A 14,561-nucleotide genomic window follows, 5' to 3' on the forward strand; every position below is an offset into this window, starting at 1 on the left:
AATACACCAGTTGGGTGGGGAAGTGCACCCAAGTGTCACTAGACATGCTCATGTGCAATCCTAAAGCTGTGTTGTGGTGGGATAATGGTTGGTGGGCTGTACCATGTGTCCATGTGTTCCCTTTCCTCATGCAGGCTGAATCTGAGGGAGCTGGGGCCGTGGGCCGTCCACATGCGCTGGGTGGTCTGGATGATGGCCTGTATTGGCTCAGCTTATGTCTTCTTTTTTCATGAGAGGCGAGTAGGCCGAGGAGCTTTCTTAATACTTTATTTCCCCTCAGGATTTACAGAATTCCAGCATGAATATCCAGAATTCATGCTGCTCATTCACAAATGTCACCTTTTTCACACATATTTACCACCACCATCAAATTCTAAGTATTCATTATGAAAATTACACTTTTCATGCATGAATAGGGGATCTTCTGGCATTTTGAATGTCCAGTAATAGACATTTTTATCTGCAAAACAAACTATACTTTAGTCATACCAGTAAATATTAGTAAATATTTATGAAAAGATCATATTTGGCAGTGGGCCTCACAGTTTCACTGAGCAGCATTGTTGCAATACCTACTCTGGCCACAGTCCTAAATAGTCTTTAAATTTGATGTTTATGTATGATGAAGAGTGAAAGCTACTTGTTGGCAAACTGAATTCAAGGATCAGGCATGTTTAATGTCAACCTGTAGATTGTCTTAAATCTAACACAAAGAAAAAGCCATCATTTATGGCGACATTTTTTGTGAAACCAGCATGATGCATTAACGTGTATGTATTAATAGTATTATGGTATCTAGTGTTAAGAATTATGTCTGTTGCAGGCAAAATCACTCATTTTTACTGTAGGCCCAAGTCTCATATTAATATTGTAAAAGTAACTGTGATGTGTCTTTATGTACTAAAGGTATAAAATTCTGGAGCTGCTCTGCTACATAACCATGGGTGTTGTTCCTGCATTGGTCTTGTTGTCCATGGTAAGTAAACCGGCCTGCATAAAAATGTACACACAATACACAAAACAAAAATATACAATCATGACCATTGTTCTTGAATGTGGAATTTTACAAACGCTAATCCTAGAATCAATATCTCACTTCAACTCCAGTAAACCTCTTCCTTCACACTATCCCGTGAACGAATTCTTAACGATATTGATGTAATACTGCCTGTACACAAACATGTAATGGTAAGACCGCATACAGTTTGAAAGCTGAAACCCTCAGCTTTCATTTGAGCCCAACCACGAAGAACAACGCTCCCCACAGCACTAACAGACGTATCATCAGAGATTCTAAAAGCATTATTGAGTTAAGCAATCTTTTGACACACACAGTGCAGCAATGAAGAGTTAACCCGACACGTTACACAGCAAACAAGGTGTAGTCTTTTCTCTCACCTGACCCTCACAGGCAAATCGGGATGGCGTTCTAGAGCTGTCCGTGGGTGGCGCGTTCTACTGCCTGGGCGTCTTCTTCTTCAAGAGTGACGGCCTCATCCCATTCGCCCACGCCATCTGGCACGTCTTTGTGGCCATAGGAGCGGGCATCCACTACTACGCCATCTATGCCTACCTGTACTCCTCCGGCAATGGCTACATCAAGACATCCAGGTGATGCCCTCTCCGGCTCTCAGGCAGACCAACCAGAGAGCTGTGGTGCTGCTGTCTGAGACAACTGGGCTTTCTGGCACAGAATTGCACATAGTGCTTTAGCTGGGTTTTACTGACTGACTGTTGCACAACGATGCTCTTATCAGAAAATCTCTGATCAACTTAAAGTAGCCTTAAAATCACTCAGATAATTAACTTGGGAGGGATATAAAACCTGTGGACCATTGATTATGACTGACATTCTTCTTTCTTTATGTGCTCCGAGAATCAGTTTGCTGGTAGAACTTGAGGAATCGCTGTACTTGCAGACACAATCATTTGTGCAGACATGCAGGAGTAATGACTTTGAAACGTTTATCTGTACTGTAAATCTGCTGCACTCCAGGGGAGTGTCTGGTTTGAATGTGTTATTAGAATAGTTTTTAAATTATTAAGAGCCATATCAGAAGTTGTTTGGTGAGATAGTATTGCTTTTGTGTAGGACATAGACAAACTTGTTAAATCACGTTTACAAAGCCGTTGTTGCCACCAAGGAACAATCATGTCACATGTTACCTTGAGGTCATACAAAATGGTGGAAATGACATCAATGTGGAATGTTCTCTTTTATCGTGCAAACAAGTTTAATTCTTAACCTGGCTATTGCACCAAGGTTGTAGGAGGACGTAGTAGCGTACACCCCATAGGCAGGAGGTTCTCACAGGCTGGCTTGTCATTGTTTGAAGATTTCCCAAGATCAGGAATAAATGAAAATACTATATATGTTAGTCAGACTGACTTGAATGGGGACTTCATTGTAAAGTCACTGGCAATATGGACAGGGCCAGGCATTTCAGGTTAATTTCCTCTAAGAATGCATTAATCAGTCATCCATGACACCAGTATTAACTCTCAACCTGGGAGTAGGGCCTATTTATAATAACTGGTTTATTGGCCCACCCATGGTAACTCAGAGAAAGTGGTACAACAACTGTCTCTCTCTAACGGTTTAATTCTTTGGGCAAATTTATGTCAAAATGCTCTAGAGAGTTGGTATGACCATGTACTGTAAGTGACTGAAGCTACTCTGTGGAATGCCTCAGTGGTTATGTCACTGATGGTCATCTTCTACACCCTCTCCTCCCCTCCCCTCCCCTCCTGCTGTGCTGTATAGGACATTAGCCATCACTACAGTGTTTCATAAGCGTGCTGGTCTTGATGTGTGACCAGCGTCATTCAGTTGCTTGAGCTGGCCATGGCTTGTGCCAATCTAGCACCCTATATGAGGAGTCACTATTTCAATGATGATGATTATGATGCTGTGTAGTCTGTGTGTGGCTTAAGTACAGAATAGAATTGTGAATCTACTTTTAGACCAGTAAAAAAAAAGCCTCCTTATTTTTGTGGCGAAGAATACCTCCATGTCAGCCTCTGAAAAACACGCTTTATTCAGTGGCATAGTCGGCATTACTTAGTAATCTATTATTTCATCTTCTGAATATACTGCCAAGTACTGATGCTCAGGTAAAAAAAACGTAACATTTGTTTGATGATCTGTGACTGTACAATGTTTTTTTTCATAGGTTTTAAAACAAATACAAGGCACATTGATTTGTAAACATACAGCAGATTTGTAGACTGCTAAATTAAAGCAGGACAAGACAATTTTCTTCTGATTTAAGCTGGATGTAAATCAGTACAAAAGAAGCCTATCTTGTGATGTGTTGTCACGTTGCTGCTCTTTCCTAACATTCCAATACACAATGGTATAGAAGAGTTCTGTTGTTCTCTTTTGTGTAAGAAGACATGTATGCACATATATGCACTAAAGAGCGATAGGACTGCTTGTGTCTATCAACAGAATAGAATTCTGTTTCTAGAGCATTCTAGAATTCTAGAACCTCTCGCTCAATCACATGATTATACGATGTTTCCTTCTGAAATAAAATGTGTGTTGAAAATTGCACTGTATGTAACTTTTTAGACAACATGAAAATAAACATGATTTTGTAAAAGAAAAAAAAGTGTACCAAGGTGGTCATTGCAGACATGAAAGAACAGTGATGGTAGTGCATTAGTAAATGTTTCCTTCGCTAGTGCCTGCCTGTGTGTGTGTGTGTGTGTGTTTGAATATTTGATGCCATTGCAGACCCCACCGTAAGTCACACAGTCATAAATGTCCCTGTCTGTGAGCAAGTGCCGTAGTGACTATCTTAGTCCTCTGTGCTGCAAAGCTGCTCTAATGATTGACAGCCATCAACCCTGATGACAAACTGAGCCAGCCCAGCTGCTCACTGCTCCCCTGCCCCCCCTCAACGCCACTCAGACAGGCAGGCAGGAAGCGTGACTGCTTCAACTGATTGACAGCCATCAACCCTGATGACAAACTGATCCAAGCATACCCAGATGGGCACGGCTCCCCCTCCTCTGTCATCCCACCACCCCTCCACCATTTCAGGCGGGCAGGAAGCTGGTCTGCTTGTGCAGGAGCTCGCTGATGGTCCTCATGGCCCTGGGCAGAGAGGCGTTGGCGTCCCGGTGGCAGCGCGGGCTGTCCCCCAGGGCGGGCGGCGCCAGCACAAACTGGGCCACGCTGGGCAGCTTGAGGAGGTTGGTGAGCTCGTGAGCGCGGGTCACTATCTCCTCCGTGTCCTCCTCGCTGTAGCTGGCCTGGGCCGCTCGGCTGCGGGCAAACGTGCACAGCTTGGACAGGCTGAGAGACACCCTGCATGGAGCGGAGCACAGGCAAAAGCAGAGGGGTTCGTTTCGTGTTTTTGAAAAGTGAATGGAATTGCCTTCACCCATTTATTATTTTAACTCATTAAGACCAGGGGCCTATACTAAGAAGCTGGTTCAGGAGTAAACCAGGTTAGGTTAAGAGGTAAATCATCTAATAGAAGAGCCTCTTAACCCTCTGAGGTCTAAGGCCTTTCAGAGGCTTTTAGGCTGCTTGCACCACCCTGACATTTTCAAGTATTTTCAACTAACAGTAAGCATCTATGCAAAAGTGAAATATATGGTTGCATTCTGAAAAGCCTGACAATAAATAATCTGAAAGAAAATTGGGTGTCATACAAACATGTTTTATTTAAATTGAGAATAAACACAACTGTACCAAAAAACAGGTTTCAGAGGTCTTCAAAAAGTGCAAGAAAACACACAATAAATATATCTAGCCAAGACTTTTGAAGTTTGAATCTTGTAAACAAATGTGTTGGCTGCATAAAAGTAAAAAGGGCATTTAGAAATGTTTTGTTGTTTTCATACAAAATGCAAAAAAGTAACACTATGTCAGGCCACTGCCTGTCTCATTTGAATACTAATGAGATAGGTGTGAAAAACCTCTAATGGCCCACACCCCCCTGTCAATCTCCATGTGCTCTGATAACACACCCCCCTGTCACTCTCTTTGTCCTGTGGCCAAGTGAGGAGCATGGCTGTGTTTACGCTAGCTGAAAGGGGCGTGTTGTCACCTCTGAATAGCCACTCAAGCACCGGTACTTTACATGTGAATAGCTATAGGTGTTGCTGCTACAGGCAGAGAGTACAGAATATGCGAAGATTTCTTTTCACTTTCTTTAAATTGGGCCAGCTATATAATTTATTTAATATATATATATTTGAAATCTGGAAGGTCTGAGGTTTCTAATGGTGTAACTTATATGTTTCAATGACAAAAACTCACAGAGTTACAGATTTGTTTTTGGAGACATGTCAAATTGCCCTCTCAAGGGCAATTAGACCTCAGAGGGTTAACTTAACCTGGTTTACTCCTGAACCAGCTTTGAAGTATACCCCTCCGGTGCGACATCTCTGCAACACAACCTTTAAGGCCGGCTGAAGCAAGTATGCACATTTTACAATTCTGTGATTAAAAAAATAAATTAATCAGTTTAAATGTAGTACAACTACATTTACATCCAAAACATTTTATAGACTTCCATTACTGCACTGGCATATAAACATTTTTGGACATGAATCGTCAGAAATGAATTGTGGAATTGGTTTGGGACATTCATCTGTATCCCCCTATCAAGTCACCCTTTCAAACACTCAGCGAATTGCTTTCAACCAGCCTGAACAAGTCATTCAGGTGATTTCAAAAAACAAGCTCAAAGTGGGTTTGGGGTGGGGGGACTTGTGACTGCACAAGCAGGTAAACCTGACCCTATGTGGACAACAGGTGTGCAGTTACAAAAGGGCATACCTTGTGTGTCACTGTCACACATTCATGTCCAGGTCCTTCACACCAAGTGTAGGGTTCACACATACTGTATGAGGTGAAACACTATTCCTGTGGCAGAGGCACTCAGGAATGACAAGTCCTGACAGACCTCAGAAACACAAAGGCTGGGGGATGACCAGCAAGCAGCATAGAGGAAATACTGTAAAGAGCCATTTGGAATCTGCCGTGTTTTCCTATGGTTTGAACCCGGCAGCTTATAACATGGCTAATGTTTGGATTATTACATGTGACAAGAACAACTTGAAGGTCACATTACACTTAGCTGACGCTTTTATTCAAAGTGACTTACAGATATTTTACAGGATATTGGTTACAGTCCCTGGAGCAATGTGGGGGAAGGTGCCTCTAGCTCAAGGGCACTTTAGTCATGGACGGAGGTGTAGTGTGTGAGAGGTAACCACACGAATACACCGGCCGCGACCTGAGCGAGGCGAGCGACGGAAGTAATTGACTTTGTATTGAGTATTTGTATTGTATGGTATTGTATTGTATTGTATTGTGCGACAAAAGCGATTCTGGTGACTAGAGGCGATTCGCGCAACAGTTTATAGTTGAACCAAAGATTCTCTGGTTGAACTCCTGGGAATATTATCATTACATAGGACAGTTTGAGATGGCAACAGGAAGTGAGTGGGAGAGAGAGATGGGGGAGCATCGGGAAATTACCTCTGGTCGAATCGAACCCGGTGTAGCAAAGCAGTGCCCTACCGTTTGAGCTTCAGCAAGGCCGAGAGTGTAGTCTTTCAAAGTTGATTACAGTAAGGACATGTGTCCACACCCCATCCCATCTCTACAGCAGCGTGGAGTTTCCCAGGGTTTTGATTATTTGCACACCTGGGTGCTCTTACCACTGCTATGCAAAAGACCCTTCCACACTACTCATTTCCACCAGGTGACTCAGCAGTGTCATGGGTCACCTCTCTCACATATTTGCATGAATGTAGGAGCAACGCCTACTTGCACACATACAATGAAGATTCCATTGCCATTTGTTTATTTCTGTTGTAGTACGCAAAGCTATCCATTCACAAAACCATGGCAGTGCTGTGATGTAAAATAGTCAGTGAATCATAACTAATCACAACATCAAGACTGCTCACAAGAGAATTTATGAAAAAGAAGATGAGTGAAAACAAAAAATAGAAACAAACAAATAAATACATAAATAAGATGAGTGTGAGAGAGAGTCCATATTGCAGGTAGGAGATTTAGAAGCTTTAGAACCTCAACATCCCCGTTTAGAGACAGCACATATCCACTGGCCATCAAACATTGAACCTGCTATGACTTTTGCCATGCATGCAACATAGTATTTTGTATGCACTATATGCACTTTACCCTTCGTAACACTTCAACATACACTTTATTATGCACAGTAACACTTCAACATACACTTCATTATGCTCTTTAAAATATGTAATTTGATTGTTGACCATCATTGTCTATAGTCCAATGACTACTGGGCACCCTCTTTTGTTTACTGTCTATGTCTCTGTGCCCAGAGCGGTCTGCCCATATTTATGCTCTCTGCTGTTGTGTGCCTTGTCCACTATACTGTATGTATTTGACGGTTAGGGATGTGCCACAACAAATTCCTATCCACTGTGTTGACATGGCAATAAAGGTGTTGAATCTTGCAGCTCAGTGCCACGTACAGTACGTTACCTGGGTATGAGGTCCTGGCTGCGGGAGGCCAGCTTGGCCATGGTGGTCATGAGGGTGGTGAGGACGCGCGGGGGGTAGGAGGGCGGGCTGGCCGACTGCCGCACCTGGGAGATCTCAAACAGCACCGCCTCCAGACCGTCAAAGAACTTAGTGATGAGCTCCACGGAGCAGCGCGGGTCGTGGGCCACAGACAGGTACTCTCCTATCAACCACACCTGTGTGGAGAGATGCGAAGACAGACAGACACACACACACAGACACAATTTCACAGATTTAGATTCAAATAGAGGACTGCACAGCATTTGGGCATTGGAGATACAAATTTAAAAAAAAACGGTGGCATAAAGAGGTGTCTTTTAGTTTGATCAGACATGATTGCTGAATATATAATACAGACCCCTGGCTTTGTTGGATACACCGCATTCCACATTATTACGCAAATTACATTTATATATCATATACATTCATCATATACGTTTAGGAAAAGGTGGACGGGAGTGGTAGGAATGATGGGGGACTGAAAGCGTCGTGTTTCGGGGATATACGGCTTAAGCAGTCGAAAGCGACTGCACAGGCCTAGTTTCACTTGTCATCAAGCAGGATATTGGATAATGGATAATGGATAATGGATATTGGTCAATAAGAGAAAAAAACAAGTCACGGTCATACTGGGGCAGCCGTGGTGTAATAATTAAGGAATTGCATGTTCACTCACCACCCTTACCAATCCCTTCCATCCCCCATGCCCTTAAGCAAGGCACCTAATCCCATATTGCTCCAGGGACTGTAACCAACATCCTGTAATATCTGTAAGTCACTTTGGACAAAAGTGTCAGCTTACTGTGACATTGTGAGACTTTTCAACCCCTTATCATACCCTGTACACTGCCTACTTCTACATACCATACTATATCATAGATGTATCCATCAACACTTGTTCCAGGCCATGTTAAGATTGTGTAGCTTAACTGACAGAGTATTTTGCTGCATTGGTCTATCCCAACTCACAGAATGTCTTTTTGCACATTTACCTTTTTTACATTTAGTATCTCTACTATTTTATTTTATTTTCCCCTCCCTGACTTTCCTGTGTTATTTGTGTCTTGAAATGTCCATGTGGACATTTGTGTATTTGTGTATTTATGTAAGCTACTGGATACCTGAATTTCCCCCTGGGGATCAATAAAGTTACTCTACTCTACTCTAATGTAATGTAATGCAACATATTCTTTGCCCCATCTCCCAGCCTTACATTGCCAATGCCTTTGTAAAGTTTAATATTCATTGGAAGAGGTAGTGAAGAAATGATACTGGCGCAGGGTGCCCGGTCCGTAACTCACCACGTTTGTGTAGAGCTCCTCCCTGCTGTAGATGTTGGCAGTGCTCCCACTGAAGTCCAGCAGTTCCCGAGACTGGTCCTCAATCAGGGACGGCTGCAGTTTACACAGGGCACGGATGTGACTACTGAAGACCCTGCATATGACATGAGAGGAAGAGAGCAAACGTAAACATAGTTAAAACTTCTACTAAATAGCAAGCAACTAGCTTTGAATTAAGTTAAAAAGTTAATTAGTTGCTGTGATGACGCAAGAGGCCTCAGATCTGTTAATTTAACAGATCTGAGGCCTCTTGCGTCATCACAGCAACTAACATGCGTGGAACGACTGGAATTGTTTTCAAAACGGAATTAATGTATACATGATATAGGAATAAAGTTGTTTGGAATTAACAGCGGAATAAACCACCTTCGGAATAATAAGTTTAATCCCAAATAACTTTGATTCCAAACTGTGAAGTATTTACCAGATGTTTTCAAGCAGTATTTACATTTATTTGTTTTATCAGGAAATGAATTGAGTTAATTCAGAAGTAAATACTCCATGTAAACAAACTGATAGTTGGTGCTGATCTGGGCTGGCTAGGTAGAGGTCTGCACTCTAAGGGTGCTGTTTCTCCCTTGGTTTCCTCTCCCTCTATTTGCTGAAAGGAAAAACCTCCTATGAGGGCCTGTTTAGCAGCCTACTTGGGGCCTGCACACTTACCTGAAGAGCTCGATCTTGAACTGCTTGATGTTGTAGAGTAAGCTGCTCCTCTCTAGAAGAACCAGGGCTAACTGGTTGATCAGCTTCTGATCTGCAAACTACAGGGGGGAACATCAGCCACATTATACTAGAATATTATAACATTTAAATATAATAAATATATATAAAAATACACACAAATGATCCTCAAGTCATTTGACGATTTTAGTGAGCAGCAGTTGCTGAGTGCTGTTTACCTTAGTTACATTGTTGAAGAAGACGTGAAGCAAGACAGGGACCACCTGGGCACACTGCACAACTCTGGGACACGCTGTCATTTCAGACAGCACGTCATGGAGCAAGTTTAGTCTGTTGAACACAAACGACCATTTGTCTCCCCACACATTTTGTTTTAAGAGACAAGGCATATGTTACAGTATTATGTTTACTTACTTAAAGAACAGTCCACCCTTTTTTTGATTTTCACATATTTTTCAGTATTTTCATGTATTATTCATGACTGTGCATATCATTTAATTCTCAGTGTTTTCAGTACTTCAATGTTTTTGTATCAGAATTATTAGCATAGCTTGGCATAATCACTGTAAGTAAATGGGACCATTAGCATTAAGACACAAGGGATCACAGGACGGGATTAAATAGCCGATGAATCTTACATTCATTTAAAAGTAGTTAATAAGTACATTTGATTATGTTTTGTTTGCTCCCCTAGACTTGCATTGCTACGCTTCATTTGGCTATACTGTTAAACTTGGCAATGCAAATACATAGACGAAAAATCCTTTGCATCATCATATTTACTGGGACATAACTACATATGAGCAATATCTAGAAATGAGGTGGACTGTTCCTTTAAGTGGTTATGGAGATGAAAGAATTATTATTGCATGCATAAAACACTAGGTGGGGAAGAACAAGGAATGAAATTGTTGATTGCTGGTCTAATATGTATCAAAGAAAATGTGTTATGAGGAATGACAATTGGGTAGAAAAAAAGTATACATTATTGGCTTGGCATGTCTGTCTGTCTTCTTGCTTTGAAGTGCAAATGTAATACTATGGACACATACAGGCGAAACGAGCAAAGAGAGGCGAAATTCAGTGTTCCATTCTGACAGCTCAACCGTCATCAGATCATCATGGCGAATCAAATGGAAAGATACAGTTATATTGTTGATGTGATTGGCCACCACAGGAGAAATTTGCTCTTCATTTGCATACTATTAAACTTGGTCGAATAATTTCGCTTCGCTCCTGTTCGCTTGCCTTCGCCTCCCTCATAGGAATGAAAGGAAAAGTTTGCTTCGCTTGGCCAAATTTGCGTCTATGGCTGGATTTTAAATGGCGCACTTGTGCACTTCTGGCACTATGTTTCAGTGCGTAACTAATACAGCATACGCACTGAAACCTGAACACTAAAGTGCACAAGGGCACCATTTGAGATTCAGCCTTTGGGTCTCTAGCGTTAGATGGATCAGAAGGCTGACCTGTCTATGGTGTCTCCAGAGCCGGCCTCAGGCCTGAGGATGTAGAGGAAAAGGCCTCTGTAGGATGGCTGCCTGAAGGCCTCCAGAGTGCTGGCCAGCTTGCTGCCACTGTCCCACAGCACACGCTCAGACCCCTGATAAGTGGCCGATCTGCGGACGTACAGTACACCACAAAACACGTCAGCTGGGTTATTCGCTTTACAAGAAAGAAGAAAAATCTGCAAACTGTTGCTGCTCCTGGTTTATTAAACACATTTCAAACCTCACACGGTCTTTTGTCAGGTGTAGGTAGGTGTCAGGTGTTATTTGTTTGAAGACGCACTCTTTTTTTAAGTTCTCAGCTCTACAGCATTTCACAACCTTAATAATGTACCACAACCTTAGTAATGTTTTCCAAATTGGTTCAGTGTCTTATCAACTTGTGACAAGGTAAAAGACAGTCTTAACAGTATAACACCAAATACTCAGGAGGCGTAAACTGCATCTCTGTAGGTCAAATGAGAGAGCCTTGCTTTGCAGTGTTACAACCATGAAAACTATGTAGCACTACAAGGATCATATTACAGCTTTCAGAGGGCTTAATTTAGTCAGTATAGGCTTTCAATGGTGGAAAGGCTAGCAATGTGAAACAACATTAGTTTCAGTGGCTGTAAGAAATACACACACAGACAAATAGAGTTTGAACTGCCAAGCCAACGATGCCTTAGGTCACGAGTATCTTGAAGTACTGCCAGATTCCTGACAGTGTTTGTCTTAACACTGCTGTTATGACACTGAGAGTTTCCACACAGGTCTCCTACTGTACTGCTTGCCTTGGCTCGGGGATGCAAGACAAGCCGTCCCCAAGATTTAAAGGGGCAAACTCCAGACTCTGGCTTTGGAGAAGCTGAAGGTGGGGATGAAGGGCTAGTCTGATTATCATGACTGTAAAATCTCTTCGAGACTTGGCCTGACCAAGAGCATAACAATTAACAATTCCCATACAGCATTGTTGACCCACCTCTCTTGTTTTGCTACTGATTGATTGGTTGGTTCCTGACAAAGTGGATGGCGTTCCCGAGTTTTTGGGGAATCAGAAACAATATTTACATTGCTCTTGGCCTGACTACCAAAGGTGTTGCATCACTAGGAGGAAGTAGCCTGGCTAATGAAAGGCCATCTTACACTACCAGAAACTCTCCAACTCACACTGAAAGATGGCCATTTGCTTGAGTCAATACCTAAACTGCACTTCATTACATAGAAATGATCAAGCACTTTTCTCAATTACAAAGTTACAAATGACAATATACTGCATGACACAAATCAAGGTGAGGTGTTGCAGTTCATAGACATCTTTGTAAAGCCAAGGACACATCATTCATGACTAGTGTAGCGAAGGGGAGTAGAGTGTCCCTGCCGGGACTCGAACCCAGACCTTCTGGGGTGCCAAACTTGGGGCTCTGACAACTACACCAAAGAACCAGACTTGTGGGCGTGGCAGTCAGAGCGCACCAACAACCTTAGAGATGGCTAGTCCACCACATTAGCTGAATAATATAAGTACTGTACCTTTATGATTATTATGTTTTTTGTTATTGCTTTTTTACTTTTACCTTTACTGTTATTTGTATTTTGCTTTTGTGTGTGTGCCTTGGGTTTGGGGTGGGTGGGGGTTGTGACCTGTAAGAAAAGTTAAATGAAGAAATGTTTGAAAAAAAACAGTACTGTACCTTTGCTGCAAGTCCAGGGTGGCCGCCAGGCAGGGCAGGTCCAGTAGGGAGTGGAGGATCTCCACCGCGGTGTCCGGACACATCAGGGACGGCAGGAGGTCCAGGAAGTCTGAAACCAAGGCAGGACTGTTCCAGGCCAGGAACTGGCAGACAGGAAAAGAGCACAAGGAAACACAGAGATGGACATAAAAACGAGACACAAGGCACAAACACAAAACCCAGACAAAGAAGCAGAGACACAGCTCCAGGCATGAAACTGCCCAGACATATAGAAACGCAATGGAAACTGTGTCAACCCACAACCAGTGATGGGCAACCTGTATTCATTAGTTACAATCCAGTCTTCAGTCTTTCTATGCAATGAAAAAGTTCAGAACAGGTGCTCAGAGAGCTCACCTCCGCCCTCTGGTGGACAGAAACACACACGCACCGCAAACGAACGACCACACACTCAAACACACAAACTCCAATGATCACATAACCTCCTTGATGGAGGTACAGTAATAATTATCTTATTGGTTTTGAGTGCCACTGCCTTTCTGTGACTTTCATTTCTTTTGCATTCACATTGGCATTCAATATACTTTTAAATAATTATCCAACTATTACAACATTTGGCCCCGTCCCAACTTTTTTGAGATTTGTTGCATGGGTCAGATTGTAATATTTCCCTCAAAACATTTGTTTGGCTTTAATAATTGAGGTGTTGACTTTGCAACCTTCTCCCTCTTATGTATGGTTTGAATGTTTGAAAATTGCAGCATTTTGTTTTTATTCACAAACTACTAAATGTCCCAACTTTTTTAGCAACAGGTTTGTAATTAATGATTCCAGTCAATGATTCCCTCAAAGACCATACACTGCATGAAACACGTATTTCTAGACATCAATGCATGCTCCTAGCCCAATGTTTACCTTAAAAAGGTTGGGGAAACTCTGTCTGTACAGTGCGACTCCACCTTCAAGGATGGTCATGTTGGATCTGCAGAACTGGATGAACTCGTAGGCCAGCGCCGGCTCGTTGAACAGTTCGGATGGGAAGCGAGCAAACAGCTGCCTGTAAACTGGCTCAGAATCCACTGCTGCCATCTCACCTGAACACACACACACACACACACACACACACACACACACACACACACACACACACACACACACACACACACACACACACACACACACACACACACACACACACACACACACACACACACACACACACACACACACCAAACATCTAGTGAAGTGTTGTGCGGTCAACATATACCCAACACATCCAAAACCAAAGAGCTCATAGTGGACTTCAGGGACAAGCCAGGCCAGCAAATCCCCATCTGCATTAATGGCCAGGTAGTGGAGTGAGTCGCCTCTTTTCGTTTTGTAAGCACCACCATCCATCAGTCTCTATCATGGAACATGAACAACACCAGTCTCATCTTTTCAAAAGCTCACCAAAGATTACACTTCCTCCGACAGTTGAGGAAATTTGGGGCCAGACAAGCAGGCATGATCCACTTCTACCATGCTACCATTGACAGCTCACCTCACTGTCGTCGAGGAAGAGCAAAGTTATGAGGGTGGCACTATGAGTATACTCACTGTGGTTGAGGTAGAACTGTGCTATGGGGATGAGTATACTCATTGTGGTTGAGGTAGAACTGTGTTCTACGGGGTGAGTATACTCACTGTGGTTGAGGTAGAACTGTGCTATGGGGATGAGAGCTCTGGCGTAGGTCGGCTCCCCACTGAGGCGGCCATAGAGGGCCTTGACGCTGGGGAAGGCGCGGTACACGTACGACGGGTCCTCTTTACAGATGAT

General features: G+C 42.8%; 2 protein-coding genes across 4 annotated transcripts in view; one reads left to right on the forward strand and one right to left on the reverse strand.

Annotated features, from left to right (window-relative positions):
• The window catches only part of mmd2a (monocyte to macrophage differentiation-associated 2a), a 19,697-nt gene extending 16,083 nt beyond the window's left edge, over nucleotides 1-3,614 (forward strand). For both annotated transcript variants that reach the window (XM_063186678.1, XM_063186686.1), the window contains exons 6-8: nucleotides 135-236; nucleotides 907-976; nucleotides 1,412-3,614. In XM_063186678.1, the coding sequence (XP_063042748.1) occupies nucleotides 135-236; nucleotides 907-976; nucleotides 1,412-1,615 (376 nt within the window). In that variant the 3' untranslated portion in view covers nucleotides 1,616-3,614. The remainder of the gene's footprint in view (nucleotides 1-134; nucleotides 237-906; nucleotides 977-1,411) is intronic.
• Nucleotides 3,015-14,561, reverse strand: part of ap5z1 (adaptor related protein complex 5 subunit zeta 1) — a 21,813-nt gene continuing 10,266 nt past the window's right edge. For both annotated transcript variants that reach the window (XM_063186636.1, XM_063186629.1), the window contains 9 exons: nucleotides 14,429-14,561; nucleotides 13,658-13,836; nucleotides 12,743-12,885; nucleotides 11,031-11,180; nucleotides 9,780-9,891; nucleotides 9,544-9,641; nucleotides 8,842-8,974; nucleotides 7,502-7,716; nucleotides 3,015-4,315 (listed from right to left, as the gene is read on the reverse strand). The exon at nucleotides 14,429-14,561 is cut by the window's right edge and continues 30 nt beyond it. In XM_063186636.1, the coding sequence (XP_063042706.1) occupies nucleotides 4,045-4,315; nucleotides 7,502-7,716; nucleotides 8,842-8,974; nucleotides 9,544-9,641; nucleotides 9,780-9,891; nucleotides 11,031-11,180; nucleotides 12,743-12,885; nucleotides 13,658-13,836; nucleotides 14,429-14,561 (1,434 nt within the window). In that variant the 3' untranslated portion in view covers nucleotides 3,015-4,044. The remainder of the gene's footprint in view (nucleotides 4,316-7,501; nucleotides 7,717-8,841; nucleotides 8,975-9,543; nucleotides 9,642-9,779; nucleotides 9,892-11,030; nucleotides 11,181-12,742; nucleotides 12,886-13,657; nucleotides 13,837-14,428) is intronic.

The sequence above is a fragment of the Engraulis encrasicolus genome, chromosome 2, assembly GCF_034702125.1.
Source record: "Engraulis encrasicolus isolate BLACKSEA-1 chromosome 2, IST_EnEncr_1.0, whole genome shotgun sequence".
Classification (NCBI taxonomy): Eukaryota; Metazoa; Chordata; class Actinopteri; order Clupeiformes; family Engraulidae; genus Engraulis; species Engraulis encrasicolus.